General features: G+C 44.7%; 1 protein-coding gene across 1 annotated transcript in view; it reads right to left on the bottom strand.

Annotated features, from left to right (window-relative positions):
• Positions 1-10,712: 10,712 nt before the first annotated feature.
• Positions 10,713-27,159, bottom strand: part of ABHD16A (abhydrolase domain containing 16A) — a 43,758-nt gene continuing 27,311 nt past the window's right edge. Inside the window, exons 11-20 of the mRNA XM_015822441.2 lie at positions 25,688-25,737; positions 23,871-23,994; positions 21,981-22,085; positions 19,482-19,545; positions 15,818-15,874; positions 15,598-15,660; positions 14,785-14,861; positions 13,247-13,345; positions 12,109-12,155; positions 10,713-11,070 (exon numbers count right to left, since the gene is read on the bottom strand). Coding sequence (XP_015677927.1) covers positions 10,987-11,070; positions 12,109-12,155; positions 13,247-13,345; positions 14,785-14,861; positions 15,598-15,660; positions 15,818-15,874; positions 19,482-19,545; positions 21,981-22,085; positions 23,871-23,994; positions 25,688-25,737 — 770 coding nt within the window. The 3' untranslated portion in view covers positions 10,713-10,986. The remainder of the gene's footprint in view (positions 11,071-12,108; positions 12,156-13,246; positions 13,346-14,784; positions 14,862-15,597; positions 15,661-15,817; positions 15,875-19,481; positions 19,546-21,980; positions 22,086-23,870; positions 23,995-25,687; positions 25,738-27,159) is intronic.

The following is a 27,159-nucleotide window of genomic DNA, read 5'->3' as shown; positions in this document are numbered from 1 at the left end:
TTCTCTTCATTAAACTAAACATACCCAATTCCAGCAACTGTTCCTTATATGTTTTAGTCTCCAGTCTCCTAATTATCTTTGCTGCTCTTCTCTGCACTCTTTCTAGAGTCTCAACATCTTTTTTACATTGTGGTGACCAAAACTGGATGAAGTATTCCAAGTGTGGCCTTACCAAGGTATTGTAAAGTGGTATTAACACTTCACATGATCTTGATTCTATCCCTCTGTTCATGCAACCTAGCACTGTGTTGGCTGTTTTGGCAGCTGCAGCACATTGCTGGCTCATGTTCAAGTGATTGTCCTCTAGGACTTCAAGATCACTCTCACAATTACAACTATTGAGCCAGGTACCATCTGTGGATTTGGTTTTTCTTGTCTAAATGGAGAAGAGACTATGAAGAAGAGACATTTTCCCCATAAAACATAGATCATAGGAGGTTCCAAATAGCCTAGAGCAGTGTTTCTCAACCTCAACAACTTTAGGACATGTGGACCTCAACTCCCAGAATTCATGCTACCTAGAGCATTTTGGAAGTTGAAGTCCACTCATCTTAAAGTTGCTGATGTTGAGATGCTGGTATAGAAAGTTTAAATGCATACAGCAGACTCTCTGGATGGATAATGGTGGAATGGCTGCAACCTGATTCCCATTTGATTTTATTTGGAACACTACAAAATCCTTGAAGACAACTGTAAGGCCAAGAATAATGTAATGGTTAAAGCATTGGACTAGGACCTAAAATACCACCCACTGTATGACATGAAAGTTATTTCATGGTGATTACAACGTCTTGCTTCAACTGACCTTGCAGTGTTGTTATGAGGACACCTGGATGAAAAGAAGAATATAAATACAACCAATGAATCCATTCCTAAAAACAAGGTATGTTTCCAAAGCCCAGTAATAGCAGCCAGTAATAAGGAGCACAATGTGATGGCATTTGGGGAGAATCTACTAGATCAACTCCCTGTGATCTATTAGAAGAGCTATGAGTTTCTAAATTTAACAAGCATTTTAATGATCAACAATTTCATTTTAATGATCAATGGCAAATGACTTAGCAGCGAATGAGAGACAAATGAAATTATAGATAGTCCTCAACTTTCAACAATTTGAATTTGTGCTGCTAAGCAAGACAGCTGATAAGGGAATTAACACCTGATTTTACAACCTTTTCTGTCATGGATGTTAAGTGTAACACTGCAGTTGTTAGTAAATTGTATGGCCATTAAGCGACTCCAACTTCCCCCTATTGACTTTGCTTGTCAGAAGCTGGCTGGGAAGCTTGCAAATGGCGATCATCTGACCCCAAAACACTGCAACCATTGTAAATACATGCCGGTTGCTAAGTGCATGGCCTTCTCCAATTCGAAGAGACACTTGTGCGGAAGGCTGAGGCAAAGAGGCAGTCCCAGAACCAGCGAAATCTGGGGGTTGGACAGGGGACAGATTGTATCTGCCCTCAGTGTGGGAGGGACTGCCACTCTCAAATTGGCCTTTTTAGCCACACCAGATGCTGCTTTAGGACCTCCTTTCAGAGCACGATACCATAATCTCTCGAGACTGAAGGATGCCAATGAATGATGATGCTAAGCACCCAAATTTTGATCATGTGACCATGGGCAGGGGTCCCCAACTCCCGGTCCATGGAACGGCATCGGGCTGCGGCATGTCAGAAACTGGTCCACGCAAACAAGCAAAGCAGGATGCAGGCAGTACATGAAACTACGCCCCCTCCAGTCTGCAAAAAACCCTCTCTCCATGGAACCGGTCCCTGATGCTCAAAAGGTTGGGGACCTCTGACCATGGGGGATTCTGCTATGGTTATGACTGTGAGGACCAGTTCTAAATCTCTTTTTTCAGTGCCGTTGTCATTTCAAACGGTCACTAAATGAATGGTTGTAAGTTGAGGACTACCTGTACAGGAGCCAAAATAGAGAGTGGAGTAATACCCGGTTGAAAATGCGTCACTTCCCTCCCATCAAAGTTCTTCACAGAAGCATTTTGACCCACCTGTCTGAAAAATCTTTTTTCCAAAAATGCAAGGTCACACTCAAGGCAGCCGCGATCAGAGCCACACCAACTAACAGCAGCATCCAAATCCAGGTAGCCATTCTATCCCCGGCATGGCGTTTCTGTGCAACTTCGGTGGTTTGAAGGACAGCAGGACTCGACCAATCAGAGAATGCTGACCAAGTGGGCTCAGTAGAATCAATATCTTCAGGAACTGTTGGGAAAATGACAATGGAATGAAAAATACGTGATGTTTTTTTCCCAAGTCAAGCACTGTGGCCTCTTTCCATCTTCTGAAAGAGTTTCAGATTTTAAGGTGGTTTAATTACAGGCAGCCCTCAACTTACGACCAGAACTGAGTCCAACATTTTTGTTGCTAAGTGAGAAATTTGTTGTGATTTTTGCCCCATTTTACGACCTTTCTTGCCACAGTGGTTAAATGAATCACTGCAGTTGTTATGTTGGTAACAGGGTTGGTAAGTGGATCTGGCTTCCCCATTGATTTTGCTTGTCAGAAGGATGCAAAAGGGGATCACAGGACCCCCGGGACACTGCAACCGTCCTAAGTACATGCCAGTTGCCAAGCATCTGAATTTTGATCGCGTGACCATGGGATGCTGCAAGAGTCGTAACTTTCATCTGGATGAGGCCAGCTTTTAAAACGGTCATAGGTGTGAAAAACGGTCGTAAGTCGCTTTTTTCAGTGCCGTTGTAACTTTGAATTTACTAAATGAATGGTTGTAAGTCGAGGACTACCTGTACAAAAACCAGTTGGAGAAATGGACAGTGATGGTTCTCCAGAAGGAGCCTGAAAGTACTGATTGTCTCCTTCAATATCTGATGGGGAAATCAAATAATTTTTGGACACCTGGTACATCTAGTTCAGTCACTGATGGGAAGAAGCCATGTCTGCTAAACATTTCCCCTCTCTGTGTGCAACTCTTTAATGTAGAGTTCCCCAACTTTTCGGGATTGGCGGCCCGGGGAGGGGAGAAAGAAGGGATGGTTTTGTGTGTGTGGGTGAATGCATGCCTGTGGGCATGAACACCCATTGTCGCACGAGTGGGGCTGTGAGTGCTTGCGTGAGTGGGACCGCGAACGCCTGCAACGCTCACAGTGATACTCACATGAGTGTGGTCACGAATGCCTGTGATGCTTGTGGCGACACTCATGCAAGTGGGGCTGTGCGTGCATGCATACTTGCACACACCGGCCAGCCACTTATGCGGCCCGGTGGCCAATAGGCCATGACCCGGTAGTGGGCCGTGGCCCATAGGTTGGGGACCCCTGCTTTAATGCACATACTGTAAACTACCATTAAAAGCAAACCGTTTATTTCCAACTTACTTTCGTCCTTCTCTCCAGTGGGTGAACTCAAGCAAAATTCAGAACTCCAAGCAGGATTGAAAGTAGACTGGCACTCCCAGCGTCCCCATATCTCATCCTGTATGGCATGTAATAATACTGACGAGCCCATACTGGTCTTCTTAGCCCAGGGGCGGTTGCCTAGTCGGTTTGAGTTCAGCAGCCATCGGAAACTATCAGTTTTCCGTTTAGAGCAGTACTGGCACTTGAGCTGCAAATAGGAGATACCGAGCTTGTGGGAGGAGACCAAGATATTGTTGTGGCAGCCTGAAGAAAAAGAAGGAAATAAGGTAGATGGCAGGATTAACTTTGGAGTTGAAGGAATCCTAAGGTGTGCTAGGCAACCAGGAATGCTTTGTTTCCCACAATCTTCCCAATATAGAACTAGATCCTCTTTCTGGGCCATGTTTGGTATTTTGGGAGAGCCGGTTAGAAGCATTGATCCAAAATGGTTACCACCAATGGTGGGATTCAGCCAGTTTGCACCAATTCAGCAGAATCGGTAGCTAATTTTTTGTTGACTTTGGCAAACTGGCTGAAGCCCTAGCCCTTTTTTGCAAGGCCCAGAATGGGCCAGCGGAAGTGCGTAGATGCCACTTTCGGAAGTCCGTTCTGAGCCTCGGAGGCCTGGGGCAGGCTTCCCAGGCCCAGAACAATCCACCAGAAGTACATGGATGCCACTTCCGGAAGTCTGTTCTGGGCCTCAGAGGCCCAGGCCCAGAACGGACTTTCGGAAGCGGCGTCCACTCAGCGAATCGGTTGTTCAGGTTTTGAATCCCACCACTGGTTACTACCATGGGCAGATTTGGTCCAGTGGTAAAGGCTCTAGGCTAGAAACCAGGAGATTGCGAGTTCTAATCCTATGTTAGGCATGAAACCCAGCTGGCTGACTTTGGGCCCATCACTAAGACTGTGAGTTTTAGTCCAGTCTTAGGCATAAAAGCCGGCTGGCTGATTTTCAGCCAATCACCAGAAGGCTGTGAGTTCTAGTCCTTCCGTAGACATAAAAGTCAGCTGGGTGACTTTGCGCCAGTCCCTCTCTTTCAGTCCAACCCACCTCACAAGGTTGTTGTTGTGGGAAAAATAGGAGGAAGGAGTATTAGATATGTTGGCCACCTTAAGTTATTAATAAAACAGTAATAAAGGTGGGTTAAAAAAAATCTAAAGTAAAAACAGAAATTTTAAAAAATATGAGAAGTTTAACAGAAGTTTCTCAGATGCTACCAAATTTTCTGCACATCCCAACTTATCCTTTAAGAAGTGTGTGAGCATCATTCCAAGCAAAGGACTTTAATCCATATCCCTTGGCCAATTTTATTTTCACCTTACACATTAGATTTTCCACCTTGAAAAACCTTAGGGATTCTCCATTCCTCCAAACAAAAGGGTGCTCCAGAGTTTGGAGACAAACTCTGGAAAAAACAGTACCCTTGATGATGCAGGTAGTCCTCGACTTATAACAGTTCGTTTAGTGACCATTCGAAGTTACAACAGTGCTGAAAAAGTGGCTTATGACTGTTTTTCACACTTATGACCATTGCAATAGCCCTATGGTCACGTGATCAAAATTCAGATGCTTGGCAACTGACTCATATTTACGACGTTGCAGTGTCCCGAGTCATGTGATCATCTTTTGCGATCTTCTGATAAGCAAAGTCAATGGGGAAGCCAGATTAATTTAACAACCGTGTTATTAACTTAACACCTGCAGTGATTCACTTAATAACGGTGGCAAGAAAGGTCGTAAAATGGGGCAAAACTCACTTAACAAATGTTTCACGTAGCAACAGAAAGTTTGGGTTCAATTTTGGTCATAAATCAAGGACTATTTGTAAATGAGTCCAAACAGCTGTATCTTTAGCTCTTTGTTTGTTAATTACAGGTCTATGTAAGCAGGATGTCTTAATTTTCCTAGAATCACTACGTTGGAAAGCTTCCTCTGCAGCTATGAACTGTATAAAAATACCTTAACATGTTTTTTCAAACTTCCTATAGGCTCCGATGGAAACTTTTTTATATATAAGCCTCTTAGCAACACATAGGATTTTTTTTAGTCTGCATCACAACTGGGGGGAAAAGAGATAAATCTTCTCTGTACTTCCTGATAATATTAACAGTTAAAGAGGCATCAAAGATGCAGTTGCATCCTAAATAAATAGTTTGACCTTGTGAATTCTTTTTTAAGTACAGTTAGATGTAGATCCCCAATTACCGGAGGTTTTCAAATAAATATAGCCTTTTATCTGGGATGAACTTATAATTCCTGGCCTAGATAGATCTGGAAGATCAGCCTTGCCAAAGCTATGATTTTATGACTCTATGATTCTAAATATCCTAAACCCAGGTTAGCTTTCAGCAGGCTTCATTGTGGTGCACATAGAAATTGAACCACATTTGTTCAAAGTGCTTTCCCAGTGTGCTAGTTAGAGTCAAAAATTAACTCCCCAAGTAAGACTTGATCTTATTTTTTTCTCCTTACACAGGATACTGTTTTGGCATGGAGTACCATCAAAGAAACAAGTACAATTAAAATCCATTTCAAATCATTCGACTCAATTCAATTCAACCAATTTAATTCAATTCAATCTGATCTTACTACAGGCAGTCCTCACAACCATTCGTTTAGCGACTGTTCAAAAGTTACAATGGCACTGGAAAAAATGACTTATGGCTGTTTTTCACATTTTATGACCATTGCAGCATCCCCCCAACTGGCCACTGGCTCATATTTATGACGGTTGAAGGGTCATGTGATCACCTTTTGCGACTTTCTGTCAAGCAAAGACAATGGGGAAGCCAGATTTACTTAACAACTATGTCACTAACTGAACATCTGCAGTGATTCACTGTGGCAAGAAAGGCTATAAAGTGGGGGCAAAACTCACTTAACAACTCACTTAGTAACAGAAATTTTGGGCTCAGTTGTGGTCATAAGTCGAGGATTGCCGGTACAGAAAATGGAATGGTTAAAGGTTCATGCCTGAAAAATTATATATTGACTATTAGGGAAAAGTAATATTTCGAATGCATTCATGCAGACATACCTGTGGTTACTGTCAGGATGGCGTGAGTTTCTGAGCCATTGGATAAGCGACAGATGTAAATCCCTGAATCGCTCATGATGAGATTCTTAAGGATTAGTAATTGTGGAGGCTGGTATATCAGGCGGTGGTTGAACCGAAGAGGAATTACTTCATTCCTGGTGGGATTCCAGTTTATCTCCACTCTCTCTGTGCTGGTGTTCGCACATTTGGGATTCAGAGGGAGCCAAAACAAGTGTGTGTGATAGCCCACAGCTTCACAGGGAAAGGAGGCCTCCTCCCCAGGTTTATGAGTGAGCTTTTTCACCAAGATTGCTGATGGAGAAGACAAGCAGAAGTTAACCACCTCTCAGCCAAACGCTGCTTCCTACCCTACTTTTAAGAATCCTACTCACAAGAAACCATTCTCTTGATTCTTCTTGTAAGCGGTTTTTGCCCAACTTTGTGGTGCCCAGATGTAGTGGGCCACACACTTCCCATCATTCCCAAATAGTTCGGGATAATGGGCATTGTAATTTATCTTGTGGATGCTGAGATACCTGTGGTTTTTTTTTTTTTTGAGGTATCTGACTCTCGTGCCCTTGAACACACAGGCTAATCTTTCACATACGCAAATCCTAAACGTGCACCCACAGAAAAATTTGTCTTCCCATTTAAACCCACAAATGAAAGAGAGGTCACTAAAAATAAGAGAAGTCTTTCGCCTCACCCCACTTCTTCATCTCCCAGCTCCAAGATGGCCCCTCGGTGTTTTTTTGTTACCTTGCCCTTTCCTCAGAAGGATTATTTCCACCAATACATTCAGGAGACAAAACTTCATATTTGCACCCCGCTTGGATGTTTTGCAATGCCTTCTACCATCGTTAATTCCACTCAAGAAAAAGAGGGAAGCATTTTTGAACAAGAGGCCAAAATTAGCCCTCGGAAAAGGTTATCGCTTCTTTGTGGTGGTTTGGTTTTCCTCTGTGAGTCAAAGGAGGAACACTATTTTATCATCTCCAGCCAGCCACAGTGTGTGGTTTCAGCCTTGGGACGGGGAAGGCCAGGCTGTCTCATGGACAGCCAAATTATTTTTGTTCATGTTCATCTCACACCAAGGCTGATGGAAACCAAGGAGGAACATTGCCCGGGACCCATAACTTACCTATTGCCTTAAAATACGACTGCTATTCCTGAAAACAACACAAAACGAAGCAAAAACAAAAACAGGAAAAAAAACAAGTATCAGCTCAGGGAATTAACAGTACTCATTTTGCAATTGCTAATTAACTAAAATGCTTCTTAGAATCATGGAACCACGAAGTTGGAGGCATCTTGGAGGTCTTCTAATCCAACCCACTTCCCAAGGCAGGAAGCCTTAAACCATCTTTTTGCTTGAAAACTTCCAGGGACGGAGAGCCCACAATTCCTGGAGGAAAAGCACCTCAATTTATTTATTTATTTAGAAAATTTATATGGCCGCCCATTCACTCTCAGTGACTCTGGGCGGCTTACAAAAAATTACACAGTTCAATTCTGAACAATGGTGACATATTAGAAATAAGCCTTTATTCCAAGCCCAAGAAAGGAGAGCAGTGAAACTTTTATCCAGGGTGGGGGAACCTGAGAGTACACTCCACTGTACAGGTAGTCCTTGACTTACAACCATTCGTTTAGTGACTTTGAAGTTAGGACGATGCTGAGAAAAGTAATTTATGAATGGTCCTAGCTCTAAAGTTGTCACAACATCCCTGCAGTCACTTGATTGTGACTCAGGCCCTTAGCAACTGTTAAGCATATGTTGCAGTGTCTTGGGGGTCATGTGATCACCATTTGCGACTTTCCCAGCTGACCTCTGACAAGCAAAGTCAATGGGGGGTGAAAGCTGGATTTACTTACCAACCTCATGATTTACTTAATGTCCGTGGCAAAAAAGATAGTAAAATCAGGCATGGTCATGTGATGACTTACTTAATGACTGCATTGCTTAGCGACAGAAGTTTCCAGTTGTAGTTGTAAGTCAAGGACTATCTGTAGAGCATACCTAAGGTACATTATGGTCTTCTCCGACCACCAAGCTTCTTCAGCTTTTCTAAAGTTGAAAATTGCCAGCCATTTCCCCGATGTTCAGTCCAAAATAAATAAATAAAATAAACCCCTACAACAAATCAAGAAAAAAAAGGGGGGGGGCTGAGAAGAAGGAAAACAAAAGAAGCTCGAGTATGAATGCTGCAAAGTTATTATCTTTTTAACCAGCTTACTCTTAGCAATGCGATGCATTTAATTGTTCTTTAATAGTTAGCAGATCTTTATACAAGTAGTCCTCGACTTACAAGTTTGTTTAGTGACCAAAGTTACAATGGCATTGAAAAAAGTGACTTATGACCTTTTTCACACTTATGACCGTTGCAGCACCCCATGGTCATGTGATCAAAATTTGGATGCTTAGCAACTAGTATTTATGAGGTTTTCAGTGTCCTGGGGTCATGTCAATGGGGAAGCCAGATTCGCTTAGCAACCGTGTTACTAACTTAACAACTGCAGTGGTTCACTTAACAACTGTGGCAAGAAAAGTTGTAAAATGGGACAAAACTCACTTAACAATTCATCTTGCCTTCAGAAATGTGTGAGACCTTGTCGGAAGACTCCATCAACAGTTTCTTCTTCTTGTCTATGGAGATTCTCAGTCATCCAGGTCATGGCTGCCCCAAAGGTGTTTTTTCAAAAGACAACTGGACTTTGTTTTTCCTTGAAGACATTCCTTTAAGATGTGAGCTACAAATATTCTCCTTTATTAAGGCCTCAATCTTGGTAACTTTAAGATGTGTGGACTTCAACTCCCAGAATTCCACTGCCACCCATGCTGGAGGAGGAATTCTGGGAGCTGATGTCCACACATCTTAAAGTTGCCGAGGTTGAGAAGCCCTAATAAAGGAGAATATTTATAGTTCAGGGTTGACCTGATGGGTCCTCTCTGAGCTTGGTTGTTTTCTTGCAAGTGGGGACGTTTCATTACCCAGACTAGGTAACATCATCAGTGCTAGTAAGGAGTGCGGTTTGCTGCCAGTTTATATTCTATTGGATTGTCAGTGTTGGTGGGGGTGGCCTTAGAGATTCTTTGGTTGGGCCTTTTACTATTGGTTTGTGTGGCAGTTCCTTGATTGGGGCATTGTTAGATTGTTGGTCTGATGTTAATCCTGGAGTTAATCTATGTATTTTCCAAAGCGCCTGAAGGCAGGACAAGAAGCAACGGATGGAAACTAACCAAAGACAGAAGCAACCTAGAATTAAGGAGAAACTTCCTGACAGTTAGAACAATTAACCAGTGGAACAACCTGCCTCCAGAAGCGGTGAATGCTCCAACACTGGAAGTTTTAAAGAAGAGACTGGACAGCCATTTTTCCGAAATGGTATAGGGTTTCCTGCCTGAGCAGGGGGTTGGACTAGATGACCTCCAAGGTCCCTTCCAACTTTACTATTATTATTATTTTGGTCTTCTTGTTCCCCCTTTGCTTTGTTGATTGTCTTTTGCATAGTCTGATTTGTTAAGAGTGCCAGGCTTCTAGAAATTCCCTAGTGATTTTGAACTTGGCTAGGTTTCGGACGGTCACAATTTCCCAATTGAAACTATGGGAAACTATTGAGAAGCTCTATTCTAAACTAAGAAATTAAGAAAAAAATAGCAACAGAGTCCTCTTGACCCAATGGGCAGGTCAATACTTTGTATTCCCAATTCCCCCCCCCCCCTCATTTAGTTTTGAGGATTAGGGTTAGGGTAAAAACTCATGAGGATATTTATTAGCCTTTCTTAAATATTTATCTGTATACTTCCTGCTTACTCTATTCTTGCTTCCTGCGTGAATTCTTGCTTCCCCCCCTCTGTTTCTTCAGCTAGTCAGATGCTCTCTGCCCTTTTCATTTCTAAACATTCTTCAGGATAGTTAAAGGCTATTTGTGTACTGAAATATTCCACCCGAGGCAAACAGCTCACCCACTAACAGGAGGACCACACAGCATGGAAGTCCTATCAATCTGGAGGTTATTGCTTTTCCAATATCTATCTGTGAAGAGGCAGTAAAGACGTCCTCTAGCTGAATTTGATTCCTAGAGAGGATGGGATACTTGCATGCTGTCTCTTTGGAAACATCAAGGAAGTAGTATCCCGCAGCCTCCCTTTTTTTCCCCCCAGCCAAAATTCCAGCCCTGTAATTCCAGTTTCCAACCCAGATCGAATCCGCTTAGTTTCCAACAGCAGACAAGGCCAGCAGAGGGCCTGCAGCTCCTGAGACCAGAGAGTCAGGAAATATAAAAAATACCATCTTTATTGTGAACCCATACGATAAGACGTGAGGGTTGGTGGCCAGATGATCAATATTACAGGGCAGAGAAGCAGATTTACAGCATAGGGGAGGGACAGTGATGGCTGCTGCTGACGCACACACACACACATACACACACACACACACACGCGGGTGTATGCACGCACAAGAAAGGTAGAGGCGGAAGGGACGTCAGAACCAGAAGCCGTGAGTGCAGGAGAAGCAGGGGAGGTGGTGACGGTGGGGATGGTGAGGGTGGTGGAGAATGCTATAAGTTCCATGGAAGATGAAATTCTTGGGGTGGAAGTGGAGTGCAGTGTGTCGCTTCAAAATTTTGCAGGTGCTTCCGTGCCTGTGGAATGAAAAAAAAAAAAAGTTACATTGGGGGAACCCAACTGGTAGCTTCTGGGCCATCTCTGCTCTCCAAGGCCTAAAAAGTAGCCATCAAATTGCCTTTTTTTTTTTTTAATGCAGAAGTCTTCAAACGTGGCTCTTTTATGACTTGTGGACTTCAACTCCCAGAATTCCTCAGCCAGGCATGCTGGCTGAGGAATTCTGGGAGTTGAAGTCCACAAGTCATAAAAGGGCCAGGTTTGAAGACCCCTGTTTTAATGGGACCATAAAATAAAGCCTTTAAATACACTGGAAAAGTAGCAACAACTGCCACTGATCGGATGGGCCCAGTAGGTTTTCTTGTCCATAATGCCATCATCAGGATGAGAATGGGTTGAGCAAACTGTGGAGCTAATGTACTGAACTCGAAGAAACAGATTGTCAATTACTGTCAGATTTTCAATACAGGCAGTCCTAGACTTACAAACAGTTCATTTAGTGACTGTTCAAAGTTACAACGGCACTGAATTGACTTAGGACTGTTTTTCACACTTACGACCGTTGCAGTATCTCCATGGTCACGTGATCAAAACTCAGATGCTTGGCAACTTGGCTCATATTTATGACGGATGCAGAGTCCCAGAGTCATCTGATCACCTTTTACAACCTTTTGACAAGCAAAGTCAATGGGGGAGCCAGATTCACTTAACAATGGTGGCAAGAAAAGTTCGTAAAATGGGGCCAGGTGTACTTAACAAATGTCTCGCTTAGCAACTGAAATTTTGGGCTCAATTGTGGTTGTAAGTCGAGGACTACCTGTATTCCCTTTCCCTCAGGATAATTCCGGTGTTTCTTGATGGCAGTGACTCCAAATACTTCGCTTCAGTTGTTGCTGAGCGTGTGCATGCACAAAATGGAGTCAATCCTAAGGGCATTACAGCAGTCTTGTGAAACCTACCTGGTTGGACAGGGAAATGGTGGATGAAAGGGGGGTGACATGCTGGAACGATGGGAGTGTGGGGAGCAGAATATGTGAGTGCAGGCTAGGAGAACTCACCAGGAATAGTGCAAGTTGTCGTCTCCCGTCTAGCGTCATGTCTTCACCTGGTTTGAAAACAATAATGAGGTGGGCTGAGAAGGTGCTAACAGGGAGGCAAGATGCAACAGAACCTCTGTTCAGTCAATTTGGGTTTAAAAATGCTGTTTAAAGCCCGAAGCCAAGTTGGTGGCCATCAATGCCCAGAAAAATGGTAGAACTTTGATCACAACATCGTAGCAACCAACCTGCATTTGATCATAGCCACAATCACAGTTACCAACTTGACTTTTTTCACTACACTCTGCAGATATCCTGTCTTCCTATTGAGTGGACAAAACTGCTTTTATTGCCACCTCTCCTGTGTTCCTAAGAAGTCCAATGACAGTTGAGGATTGCTAAATCATGTCACAGGGGGTCACTTCTAAGATATATTACAGCAGGGGTCCCCAACCTTGGGGTTGCGGCCCACTACCAGGCCGCAGCCTGTTCAAAACTGGGCCATGGGATAAATGGGCAAGCGTGTGTGTGTGAAGCTCCACTCGCGTGAGCGGAGGGTGCTTGCTCTCATGTGTGAAGCTCCACTCGTGCAAATGGAGCTTTGCGTGTGAGCATAAGCGACCTCCGCTCGTACGAGTGGAGCTTTGCACATGAACGCAGGTTGCCTGCTGCTCGCTCTGCTTCATTTGCACGGAGGGCATGCGCGCGCCTGCACCTGCCACTCACTCCACCCCACCCCCCTGCCCACTGGGAGGGGCTGGAATAGTTGCAGACCACTGCATTACAGTACAGTCAAAGCAATAAATACTTGACCTTGCCGATGGGTACCTTTTGCATCTCCACACCAATCAGATGATAGTTCCACAAATTCCATTTTCCCCATTGGCTGGTCTGGTTTGAAATGCAGTCGTCATTATTGGTCTACTCAGTTAAAAGTAGTTGTGGGAGTGCAGTATATCACTAGCTAATTCCCGTGCCAGTAAGCCAGGGCCAACATTATTGGTCAATGTTTCCTGTCTTCAAATTCAATTGGCCAACCTGGGTTGCACATTCTTAAGATTTCCTCCAACCAAGACGAGACTGACTTGTGGCAATTCCATGAGCTGGTTTCATGGCACGCCTAGTTTTCTGCTCTTTGTGTTTCTCACACTGAACTCACCCACAGACCAGGGAAATTCATCATTGTCTTTGGCTTGGTACGACTTCAGTACAGACAAACACCAGTCATCTTCTACTTCATAGTGGCTATAAATGGAGGCTGCAATGACAAGGAGTTGGTCTAAGTCAGCGGTTCTCAAGCTATGGGTCGCGACCCCATTTGGGGTCGATCGACCATTTCACGGGGGTCGCCAAGCAAGGCTGTCCACCATTTTTTTTCCCCCTTTTCCAGCGGGTGCCTTACCTCCCTTGGGCTGGGCCAGCTGGTGGTCGGCCTGCTCCGTCTCTGCCGCTTGCCAGCTACGCCTCGGCCGGCGCAGGGGGCGGAACCACGCATGCGCGGCGCTCCCGGGCAGGGAAAGTCCTCGACTTACGACCAGTTGGGTAGTCCTCGACTTATGACCGGTTTAGTCCTCGACTTACGACCGGTTGGGGGTCGCGGCATTAAAAAGGTTGAGAACCACTGGTCTAAGTAGTGCCCTCTGGCTTGAATGGCAGGGAGATGCAAAGGTGGGGCACTGCTCTGATTGCAAGGGCTTCCTTTCCTTTCCTTTCCTTTCCTTTCCTCTTTCTTCTTTCCCATCTCCTTTCCTTCTTTCTTTTGTCCATCCATTCATTCATCCATCCACCCCCCCCCCTCCATCCTAGACAAAGTGACTCTGGACATCATATAATAAAACCAACCATTAAAACATTCTACAGCGCTGCATCTGGAGATATATTTTGGGAAGATGTCTTGTAGTTCTCTTGCATGAATTACAGCAGGGGGTGTCAAACTCAATTTCATTGAGGGCCGCATCAGCATTGCAGTTGCCCTTAGGGGGCCGGATGGGTGTGGCCAGGGTGGGTGCGACCTATTGGGTGGGCGTGGATGGAGAGGGTGTGGCCTACTGGGTGCGCATTGCCAGCTCTATATCGTTCGCATCAAGGGTGCCTGTGGGGGCCTGGGCAGGAGTGTGACAGATCTGAGGGTCTCTGGCAGAAGGGGGTGGGACCGGGGCAAGGGCCAAGGCATGCACCCAGGGGGTGGGGCCAATGCAGCAGGGGCTGGTTCCTCACTGTTTCTGGACAATCTTGTGGAGCTAAGACTGAATGTGTTGCAGCATAGATGGCCACCACAAAATTGTACATTGGCTCCCAGCCGGCCTGGGCCAGGGCCAAGGCAGAGGGAGCCGTTCCCTCACTGTTTCCAGGATGGCTTCACGGGCCACATGAAACCACTTCGCGGGCCGCATTCGGCCCCTGTGCCTTGTGTTTGACATGTTTACATTAGAGGTTTTATTTGAGTAGCATCACAGCAACATTCCAATTTTAATTCTGCCTTTCATCTTTGGAATAGATCTTCTTCTGACATTTCTAACCCTTTCTGTTGAGTAACCAATGCCTGTTCCTGAAACTGTCTTGTGTTGGGACCAAGAATTCCTTCACAAGGTGGTTAATATGAATCATCCAAACCTACAACAGCTCTGGCACCTGTCAAGACAAGCCTCATCATGTCACCCATCTGGGGGTTTAGGTTTAGGTTTTGACCATATTTACCTTCTTCCATGGGTGTAGAAGCTTCCAACCATTCCCGGACAATTCTGATGCCTTCTTCAGTCATGATTTTGGGATACCTAGGGCAGGTGGCAGTTGTTGAGATAAAATCCTGTCAGCTTCCAACCCAGACAAAAATCTACAGGTAGTCCTCGACTTACAACAGTTCGCTTAGTGACCGTTCAAAGTTACAAGGGCCCTGAAAATTTTGACTTATGATCATTTTTCACACGACCTTTGCAGCATCGCCATGGTCACGTGATCAAAATTCAGATGCTTGGCAACCAACTCATATTTATGACGCTTGCAATGTCTTGGGGATCGTGTGATCAGCTTTTGTGACCTTCTGACAAGCAAAAGTCAATGGGGAAGCCAGATTCATATAACAACCGGGTTACTAACTTAAAACTGTAGTGATTTGCTTAACAAATGGGGGCAAGGAAGGTCGTAAAATGGGGCCAAACTCACTTAACTAATGTCTCATTTAACAACAGAAATGTTGGGCTCAATGGTGGTCGCAAATCGAGGACTACCTGCATTTATAAACCTTTCCTCAAAGCGGTCAACTAATATGTTCAGTTCTACACAAACCTATTTTTGTGGCCTCTGGATTCTCCACCCTCAAGCATTGGATTTTAGTGGCATTCTTGCTGAAAACCGACAAGTGTGTTTTCCTGACATATTGGGTGGAAAACACACGAAAATGTCGCCTATTCCTGAAAACTGATTTTGCTAGGAAAAATCTGGCAGATGAGATGCAATATAATCGGAGTTATTAATTGGGAACGTTTGGTTCTCTATCTATTTTCTATTTACCTGTGCTGTAATAACTTCAGCAGTAAGTCATTCCCTCTGTTAGACATTATATCTTCTGGAACCCTAGAAGGTCAGAAAAAAAAGGAGAGTTAATGCCATGGATCTTCCCTACTCTAAACGGCTACTATTACATGAAAGCTATGTTTATTTACTGCCCCAACCAAGTTGGCAAGGCTGGGTGGACATCTGGGCAATTTTCCTTGGTTTCTATTTTACTCACGTGGTGGTGATGATCTCATCTTTGGTTCTGCGGACCAGCAACACGGGACCCTGATACCTGAAGAGGAGGCCACAGGGAGACTTGTTTGAATACGGAGGTAAGCCAGGACATTTCATATGAACTTGCTACGGACATTGTTCTACTTCCACATTCATGTTGGAAGCAGCTACCAAGGCACTTCCGGGTTGAAAGGATTAGCCCAGTGGTTCTCAACCTTTTTAATGCCGTGACCCCAACCGGTAATAAGTCGAGGACTAAACCGGCCGTAAGTCGAGGACTAAACCGGTCGTAAGTCGAGGACTAAACCGGTCGTAAGTTGAGGACTAAACCGGTCGTAAGTCGAGGACTTTCCTTGCCCGGGAGCGCCGCGCATGTGTGGTTCCGCCCCCTGCGCCGGCCGAGGCGTAGCTGGCAAGCGGCAGAGACGGAGCAGGCCGACCACCAGCTGGCCCAGCTCAAGGGAGGTAAGGCACCCGCCGGAAAAGGGGAAAAAAAAATGGCGGACAGCCTTGCTTGGCGACCCCCGTGAAATGGTCGATCGACCCCAAATGGGGTCCCGACCCACAGGTTGAGAACCGTTGGATTAGCCGGTGACATCACTGTTGCCCAGGCGACGCCTGAGGGGGCTCTTTTCATGTCCCCGTTATGGTTGCATATCAACGCCATATCACCCCGTTCTAAGCCAGAAGCTTTAATTTCTGACTAACCTGCTTGAAAACTGACAGTTGCCTGCTTCAGACAAAATGGAGAATTACCTGTTTCATTTTAGCATACTTGGAAGGGAAGAGCAAAGGGACAATACAGGGGGTTCTGCAAAATACAGGTAGTCCTCGACTTACGACCACAATTGAGCCCAAAATTTCTGTTGTTAAGTGAGACGTTTGTTGTGAGTTTTGCCCCATTTTATGACCTTTCTTGCCACAGTTGTTAAGTGAATCACTGCAACTGGTAAGATGGTAACCCGGTTCTCAAGTGAATCTGGCTTCCCCATTGACTTTGCTTGTCAGAAAGGTTGCAAAATGGGATCACATGACCTTGGGACCCAACAACGGTCACAAGTATGAATCAGTTGCCAAGCATCTGAATTTTAATTTCACGATCATGGGGATGCTGGAAAGGTTGTAACTGTGAAAAGCGGTCGTAAGTCGCATTTTTCCAGTGCCGTTGTAACTTGGAATGGTCACTAAATGAACTGTTGTAAATTGAGATCTACCTGTATTTTGCTTCAAAAGGTTTCAAGCAGGGAGTTTTAAGGGGGAAACTCGCCGCTTGGAAGAATGGTAAATATCAGAAGCTGAAAAGTCAAAAGGGCAAAAAGAACTAGGAAGAACTTTCCATGGTAAGAAGACAGACTTGAACACTGGGCACTATCTAACAAAATGAATTTCAATGGTGAAAAAAGCAAGGTTCTACATTTAGGCAAGAAAAACCAAATGCACAGGTATAGTATAGGGCAGGGCTTTTCAACCTTTTCAACCATTGTACCACTTTTAGGATATGGCAGTGTCCGAGTACCACCAGTCACCTAGCAAGGTGTCAAAAACTTGATGACCCCCCCCCAAAAAAGGAAAAAAGTGATAAAGTACAGGTAGTCCTCAACTTACAACAGTTCACTTAGTGACAGTTTGAAGTTACAATGGCACTGAACAAAGTGCCCCCCAAGCCACAGCTGAGCAAGACACCTGCCTGCCCGCCTAGCGGTGCTCTTCCTCCTGTCCGAGGTTTTCATTGTTGTGAGCATTTCTGTTGAGGATTGGCAGCGGGGGTGGGGTGGGCGGGTGTTTTGTTTTTATTCCCCCAGTTTGCTGGGTGGTTGCAGCAGGTTTTGGTCACTTCACAAATTCCCCTCCCCCGCTACCACTTTTCTAGAATGGTCACGTACCACCTGCCAGGTGCCAATGTACCACAGGTGGTACCCGTACCACTGGTTGAAACGCCCTGGTATAGGGGGTACCTTGCTCAATAGTAGTAACTGTGAGAGGGACCTCGGAGTCCTAGTGGACAATCAATTAAATATGAGCCAGCAGTGTGCTGCAGCTGCCAAAAAAGCCAACACAGTGCTGGGCTGCATTAACAGAGGGATAGAATCAAGATCACGTGAAGTGTTAATACCACTTTACAATGGCTTGGTAAGGCCACTGTCAAGTCTGCTAACATTGGATGTTATTGCTTGACATATGTGAAGAAGCAAACATATCTTATTTAGCCTACACATTGCTTCAAGAGCAAAAGCAGGCATTGCGGGCCAGATGAGGGGGGAGGAATGCCTGTGAATAGAACTACATTATCTTAGCATAGCTCAGCCAAGGTCAAAGCAGCAGCAGTCTGTAATAACAAAGATGAGATGAGAAGAACATTCACACCTCTATTTAATTGGAGCATATGATTGATGACTGTGAAAGGAGGGAGGGAGTTGTGCTTGTCGCGAGAGCTAGGATGGGGGGGTGTTTCAGTCTTTGGCTTTACTTCGTTCGTGCCGGATTATGTAACTCATTAAAGGATTCTTTAAGGTAATTATGCCTCAAAGTTCTTTGAAAAGTCACTTCTTTCGGAACCTGACAGCCACACTTGGAATACCGCGATGTAAAAAAAGATGTTGAGACTCTAGAAAGAGTACAGAGAAGAGCAACAAAGATGATTAGGGGACTGGAGGCAAAAGCATACAGTATAAGGAAAGGTTGATGGAATTGGGTATGTCTAGTTTAATGAAGAGAAGGACGAGAGAAGGACGAGGGGGGACGAGACCTAAGCATTTCCACCATGCTGTACTGACGTCTCTGTAACCTTAATAAATGCTTTTAGAAGAAAATATGCCTGAAAGTCCTTTTAAGTGTTTCGTTAATCAGACACATGACATCAGCAGTGTTCCGATATCTCAGGGGCTGCCACAAAGAAGAGGGAGTCAAGCTATTCTCCAAAGCGCCTGAAGGCAGGACAAGAAGCAACGGATGGAAACTAATCAAGGAGAGATGCAACTAAGGAGAAACTTCCTGACAGTTAGAACAATTAACCAGTGGAACAACCTGCCTCCAGAAGCGGTGAATGCTCCAACACTGGAAGTTTTTAAGAAGAGACTGGACAGCCATTTTTCCGAAATGGTACAGGGTTTCCTGCCTGAGCAGGGGGTTGGACTAATGACCTCCAAGGTCCCTTCCAACTTTATTCTTATTCTTATTCTTATTATTATGTTCTGATCTCTTCAATTCTGCATTCTCCACAGAACCCACTATAGAAAGTCTTTCTTTGTCTGGCATCTTCTAGATGAGGGGTGGGGAATGATGGCCCTTTTATGACTTGTGGACTTCAACTCCCAGAATTCCTGAGCTAGCCGTGGCTGGCTCAGGAATTCTGGGAGTTGAAGTCCACAAGTCCAGAACTGAATCTTTGCTATAATGAAATTAATTAATTGAAGTCCACAAGTCCAGAACTGAATCTTTGCTACAATGAAATTAATGGCTAATCTTCACTTCCACTTGCTACTGATAGGCAACAAAAGCAATGCCCCAATGGGCTATCTGGCCACTGGTCATTGGCTGGAGTGGTGGTCCAAAATAACCAAAGGATATTTTGTCTTTAAAAATTAGCCAGAAAAGGGCTGGCATCTTCTGACATTCTTTTGGCAATGGCTTTGCTCCGTGGGTGTTTCCTCCTCTGAGGGGCCTACCTGCAGAGCTGGTCTGCGTTGTTCAGGTTTAAGTGCTGTCTGACTGTCCGGGTGACCAAGCTCCCTGTGGAACAAAGAGGAGAACATTATATCACCTTTCTGCCCAGCAAGTTAAGTCTCTAACCCAAACCAATTTCACATAGCTTTTAAAATAAATTGCTCTCCACCGTCTCCAGCTAATCAGCTTAATCATTTTGAAATAATGGATTTTGTAAGGATCTCGCAGACAAGGGATGCAAAAGCTTCTACACCAGGGGTCCTCAAACCCGGCCGTTTTACGACTCATGGACTTCAAGGTACGCTGGCTGAGGAATTCTGGGAGTTGAAATCCATGAGTCATAAAATGGCCGAGTTTGAGGACCCGTGTTCTACACAATGCTTTCCACAATGGATCTTGACAAACACCAACAAAAAGTCTGCACGCAGCCCCAGTATACAGGTAGTCCTCGACTTACAACAATTGTTTAGTGACTGTTCAAAGTTACAATGGCATTGAAAAATGCAACTTATGACTGTTTTTCACAGTTACGATCTTTGCAGCATCCCCATGATCACGTGATCAAAATTCAGAGGCTTGGCAACTGACTCGTGTTTATGACCGCTGCAGTGTCCCAGGGTGATTGATCACCTTTTGCGACCTTCTGACAAGCAAAGTCAATACAGAAACCAGATTCATTTAACAACTGGGTTACTAACTTATCAGCTGCAGTGATTCACTTAACAACTGTGGCAAGAAAGGTCGTAAAAAAACTCACGTAACAAATGTCTCACTTAACAGAAATTTTGGGCTCAATTGTGGTCGTAAGTCGGGGACTATCTGCATTAAGTCGTGGATGCAAAGGGCTGGCACAAATTCAGCTAGTCCTTGGTTTACGACCACAACTGGGATCAAAATTTCCATTGCTAAGTGAGCCATACCCTATTTTACAACCTTTTTGCCACGGTTGTTAAGTGAATCACTGCAGTTCTTAAGTGAATCACGTGGTTGGTAAATGAACCCAGCTCCCCCAATTGATTACTTGTTGGAAGCCAGTTGGGAAGGTTGCAAATGGCAATCACATGACCCTGAGACACTGCAACTATCGTAAATATATGCTAGTTGCCAAGTATCTTGGATTTTGATCACGTGATCAAGGGGATAAATGTGAGGATTTATTTATTTTAATTGAGTTATTCACTCAATTTTTAGAGTTGCGCAACTCAGTGATTCCCGCGGCTTACAAGTCTAATATTGATCATAAGTCACTTTTTCAGTACCATTGTATCTTTGAATAGTCACTAAACAAATGGTTGTAAGTTGAGGATTACTTGCCTGAAGGATAATCCTTGCACAAAAGATGCCACCATTCAGCAGAAGAGCACAGAAATTGTAGGTAGGTAGCCTCAGGTCCAAACCCTGACACTACCAGTTAAAACAACGGTAGGTGAAAGTCTGCAACATTTACAGGTCTAGTAAGATCTCTCTCCTTAGCCCAAGATGGCAGACACTGCACCCTGCTCTCCCCCAATTTAATCTGTGCAACCACCACCACCCTGTGAATCTGGCTGGGCTAAGAGTGAGCAATGGCCCAAAGTCATCCAGTAAGAACAGACATCAACCTGGGTCTCCTTGGTCCTATCCTATCACCTGCACCACGACTACATCACAATGACTCTCTGGCAGTTTGTATAGGGAGCATGGAAGGAGACAGAACAAGCTGTAAAAATAACAGATGTTGTCTGTCTTCCATCAAGTTCCTTTTAAGTCAGTGGGCCTTACCCCTAAACCAGGGGTAGGCAATCTTGGCTCTTTTATAAACTTGTGGACTTTACCTCCCAGAATTCCTGAGCCAGCCCTGCCCTAAACGAACATGCAGCCTTAACTTGGCAGTTCACGATTCTGGACTCCCTGGCTGAATGCTTATCTGCTCAACCTGTACATTTGTAAACAAATGTATTACGAGAACACTGTGTATCTCAGTGGCCGTTGCCATCGAAGGGAAAATCCTGTCGAGAATCTAACCGACACCAGTTGTGAAACACACAAACGAGAAACAAGGCCGAGCAGTGACGTTTACACATCCACCAACCTCCATCGTGGTTAAAGCAGAAGACAGGAAAAGAAAAAAATGAAAGAATTCCAAACTAAACCATTTCTAAACATAGCAGCTACTCAGGGCTGGGGATTTCATAGCTCCATGACGTCTACAACATAATACACTGATTGATAGCAATGTTGTAAAACCGGAATTTCAACCTACAAGCTGATATCAAAGTGACAGGATAATAAAACACTCCCAAGATGACAAGGGAAGGGAACCAAACACAGTCCACCAGGGGGAAAGAGAACTAACTTAGTGGTTAAAAGGAAGAAGTTGGTTCAGCTCTAATCGACCAAGTTTTTTTTTTTTTTTTAACCTGTCTCATGGACTGAACCATTTAAAAGTCTGGGAAACAGATTCAAAACAGGTGAAACCACTGGACCCTAAAGAAGGGTTCATTTCTTGTTCTTCCCCTTACTCCAGCTTTCCGGCATGACCTTGAGAGCGAGCGGCACGAGGTCATCAAAGGAAGCATCCAGGATGACGGCACTGACATCAGGGTAAAACATGGCTGCCCAAGTGGCTGTTGGGTGCAAGGAGGAAGAAAAAAATCATTATTTAGGGAGAGATGGAACCCAAACAGGCAAATCATGAAATCATAAACAAGTAGGACATCTGTGTTCCTCTACCTGCCTTTCTCACCACTGAAAATGTTTCTAAGAGAGAATCAGATACTGTAGTCCAGAATCATCTGGAATGTTATAGATTGCCACCCGCTGCTATAAAATCACCCGCTCCCACCCCACTATCAGCTTCCTCCCAAATACTTCAATTGTTCCGCCTTGAATTGATCTCATGTCCCCTCAAAATTGCATCATTTCAAACTCTAATCTCTTTATGTTCATTACAGGGCCACCAAGTATGACGAACCTTGTTTCCATTAATACATAACAGGGGCAATCAGTGGGTTGAACATGGTTACTATAGGAAAGGATTCTGTTTGGATATTTCATCTAGGGCACCAAATCCTTTTCCAGATACGTGAACTTGGCAATGCAAATTCTGTATGCCTCAAGATGGGCACCTCCTAAAATCCAAGGTGTCTAACTTTAGTTCAGGCTGAAAGCCACACTTGGCCTTGGGGTTTCACACCAAGGACAGCATTGCCACTGTAGAAATATAGGAGATGACTTCGACAGAGAGAGGGAAGATCTGTTGTCAAGGCAACAAACACATAAAGTCTAATCTACCCTTGTAAGGATGACATTGACAAATAAAGGGGAGGCTAAGACTGAGAAAGGGGTTGAGATAGAATGAAACAATCATTTAAATACAAATCAAAGTTGAATGAAATCTGTATTAAATTAATCACTGTTAATATTAACCCCCCCCCCCAGTCTATTATTTTACTCCTTTTCGTTTACTAAAATGACAACATGGTGGCAATGTCTGAGGGGCTTGGGACTATACCTAAGGCTTATAGGAAGCACTAGGTAGTCTGTCCAAGAAAGATACAACTTGTTCCACCTAATCCCAATTGTTGACAGATTTTATTTTCCTGGGCTCCAAGATCACCTCAGATAGGGTCTGGAGCCAAGAAATTAAAAGACGCTTGCTCCTGGGGAGGAAAGCTATGGCAAATCTAGACAGCATACTAAAAAGCAGAGACATCACCCTGCCAACAAAAGTGCGTATAGTCAAGGCCATGGTTTTCCCAGTTGCAATGTATGGCTGTGAAAGTTGGACCATAAGAAAGGCTGAGTGACAAAGAATTGAGGCCTTTGAACTATGGTGCTGGAGAAGACTCCTGCGAGTCCCTTGGATTGCAAGTCGTTCAAACCAGTCAGTCCTAGATGAAATCAACCCTGACTACTCTTTAGAAGGCCAGATCCTGAAGTTGAAACTCAAGGACTTTGGCCACCTAATGAGAAGGAAGGACTCACTGGAGAAGAGCCTAATGCTGGGAAAGATGGAGGGCAAGAGAAGAAGGGGATGACAGAGAATGAGGTGGCTGGATGGAGTCATGGAAGCAGTAGGCGTGAGCTTAAATGGACTCCAGAAGATGGTAGAGGACAGGAAGACCTGGAGGAACGTTGTCCATGGGGTCGCGATGGGTCGGACACGACTTCGCAATTATTAACAACAACAACATCCCACTCTGGTTTGCCAATACTCCCCCTCCAGTGTTTCTCAACACTGGCAATTTCAATGTGTAGACTTCAACTCCCAGAATGCTGGCAGGGGAATTCTGGGAGTTCAAATCCACATATTTTAAAGTTGCCAAGGTTGAGAAATACTGCCTCCCTCTTTCCAACATCTCCCTTCTGCTAGGAGTTGCTAGTTCCTTCTCAGCCATTTTATGTGATACCTGTGAAGCCCCCAATGGACCAGGCATAGAGGATAATGTCTTCAGGAAGGAAGCCCAAGCGGTGGATGGCGTATTGCATCACCACATCCATGGCGTTGGCCTCATTCTGTGGCAGTGGCACTCCCTGGAGACATGTGGGGAAAACAATTAACGCAAAGCTGCTGGGAGTAGGGAGACCAGGCCTGAGGGAAAAGACTAGGACAGTGGTGGCGAACCTATGGCACGCGTGCCAGAGGCGGCACTCAGAGCTCTCTCTGTGGGCACGCACGTCATGCCCCGGAGATGGCAACTGTCCCTCTTCAACCAGCTGCCCGCTAACTTGCTGAGGTCCCACATGGCCGGATGCATCCCAGCACCCATGCGCTCGCTGGCCTCTGTGTGCAGGGGCCGATGGTGTCAGGCAGCAGCTGCCCCAGCCCCTGCCTCGCCTCATCCCACAGGACGAGCCTCCTGCCCACCGCCCCACCTGCCAGAGACCCCCTGGATCTCCCCCAACCCTGCCCGGCTCCCACAGGCATCCCTCCTCACAAGCAACATCGAGGTGATCACGCCCACCTTGGCCACACCCACCCAATCTGCCATGACCACCACAGCCACACCCACCCAGTGCGCCATGCCCACCTGGCACCCGGTGATAAATAAGTGGGTTTTGGGTTGCAGTTTGGGCACTCGGTCTCTAAAAGGTTCGCCATCACTGGACTAGGATTTTCCTCTCTTCTTTTTTCTTTTCTTTTCTATGAAAATCCCTTCCCAAAAACCTTGCTTGTCATTCTCAGCCCACCCAGTTTTGCCCTTACAAAAACTAGGACATAAATCCACACATAGGAACAGGATAATGCTACTGCATAGCCGTACTCTAGGGAAAAAAACCCTAACATTTTCCAGAATGTGTGTGCATGCCCAAAATGAGGAAAAACATTATTTCTAGCTATATGTAAACCACTGAAATAATCTGATCAGTTCCTCTTCTGTAGAAGGACAAAGAATAAATATTGGGCATTATAACAGAATACCAGAGTTGGAAGGGACCTTGGAGGTCTTCTAGTCCAACTCCCTGATCAAGCAGGAAGCCCTATACCCTTTCAGACAAATGGCTGTCCAGTCTCTTCTTGAAAACTACCAGTGTTGGAGCATTCACAACTTCTGGAGGCAGGTTGTTCCGCTGATTTATTGTTCTCACAGTCAGGAATTTCTCCTTAGTTCTAGGATGATTCTCTCCTTGATTAGTTTCCATTTATTGCTTCTTATCCTACCCTCAGGTGCTTCGGAGAACAGGTTGACCCCTTCTTCTACATTATATATTGTAGGTTTCTAGATTTCTCAGATAAAAATGCTTGATTTCATTTCCCTGGATTTTAGCATTTGTTAAATGTCAGTATTTAGTATTTAAGGGCTCTCAACCTTTCTTGTCCTCTATAAGCCCGAGTGAATCTCTTTAAAGATAAATATTCTTGGGTTTTCCAATTAGAGATCAACAATTACTATTATTAAGCTTCTTCAAAGAGGAAGCAAAAGATATTCAGGGCAGAACAGACAGCAATGGGAAATTGAATTACTCACATTTACTTCATGTAAATAGCAGGCCTCTACCTGCTTCCTTCTTTTAAAGGCTTTCAAAAAAGACCATTGTTTCAGCCTAGCAAATAATACTTTTACATTTTTTTTGATCCAAGTATTAATTGGTTTGGTTTATTAACTCATTGGTCTGCAATACAGCCAATATGTTACTGAATGGACAGGTCTAGATCAGATTTCTTAAGAGACTAGTTACTGGAGAACTCAAAAATAATCTGAGATAAATCTCAGAGATAACTTACCGTGCTGCCTGCAAACCCAGGATGATTCCATCCCAGCACAGAATATCCAGCTATAAGACAGAAGGAAAAAAATCAGCTGGAAAGGAAAGATCAGTGATAACTAGAATCCCAGCCACAACAAAAAAAAGAACCATCAATCAATCAGAATGGAGCTGGGAAGGACCTTGGAGATCTTCTAGTCCAACCCCCTGCTCAAGCAGGAGATGAAGGAGAAAAGGAGCCATCTAGGGTTAAAAAAAAAAAAAAAGCAGGATCCTTACACAACATCAACTCTACCTGGTCCTAAAGCAGCTATAATGATTTTGCAACTATAGAGACAGTCCTTGACTTATGACCATAATTGAGTCTGGAATTATGGTCATAAATTGTGGCAGTCATTAAGCGGATCAGCATGTTGTGGCCATGCCTGATTTTACAACTTCTGTTGCAGTGGTTGTTAAGCGAAAATTGCAGTTGTGATGCAAGCCTGTTTTCTTCAATGGGCCTTTTTTTTTTTTTTTTGGGCCAGAAATGGGAAGTAAATGGAGAAAATCACATTCACATGACTGCAGGATGCTGTAAACAGCCGTTAATGTGAGCCGGTTGCCAAGCGCCCCAAATGCAATCACTGGAACTCTGCAGCTGGGTTGTAAGTAGCTCATGGGAGGTCTGTTGTAACTTTGAATGATTGCTAAGCGACTGCTCATTAAGCAAGGACTACCTGTAATTTCCAAAGTACTGTATGAAGATTTGCGCTGAACATGATTTAGGAACTCCCCGCCCAGAAAGGCATGATGGAAGAGGGATTCCCAACCCCTGGACAGTTGCCCATTACTGGGCTGTGGCCTATTTCCAACTGGGCTGTACGAGTGGCAGGCTGGCATGCATACACAAACTGTGCACAGCTCAATTTGCTTGAGTGGCAGGCTGGTGCGCATGTGCACACATCTCGACTTGCGGTCGAGCTGTGTGTGCATGCAGGTGTGCGCTGGCCCACCGCTTGTGTGAGTTGAGCTGCGCATGCATGTGCACACACTGGCCTGCTGATCGCACAACCCGGTTTCCTTCCCCCCCAGCCAGGGCGCTAAGCAGCAAAGGGTGGGGACCGTTGCAATAAAACATGTCTCCATCACTCCCTTACTTCAGTTCAGGAAATCCAGACAGGAGCTCAACGTATAAAACACATGGTTGACCATGCAAGCATATACTGTGTTTGCCCTGAAAATTATATTAATTTTTGCTCCACAAGACACATTAGGGCTTATTTTCCGGTTAGGTCTTATTTTCGGGGAAATACGGTACTAAATGCGTCCATCTGGCTGACAATCTTAACTGGGGCTTATTTGGGGGATGGGGCTTATATTACAAGCGTCCTGAAAAATCATGCTAGGGCTTATTTTCTGATTGGATCTTGTCATGTCTCCGTCCGAGCCTGACTCTGAGGACGATATGGAGTTCCCTGTTGAGGCCCAGGAGGGGGTGTCTGTGGCTTC

The sequence above is a fragment of the Protobothrops mucrosquamatus genome, unplaced genomic scaffold, assembly GCF_001527695.2.
Source record: "Protobothrops mucrosquamatus isolate PMUCROS unplaced genomic scaffold, P.Mucros_1.0 scaffold1566, whole genome shotgun sequence".
Classification (NCBI taxonomy): Eukaryota; Metazoa; Chordata; class Lepidosauria; order Squamata; family Viperidae; genus Protobothrops; species Protobothrops mucrosquamatus.
The sequence above is the reverse complement of the archived record's forward strand: the minus strand, read 5'-3'. Positions and strand labels throughout refer to the sequence as shown.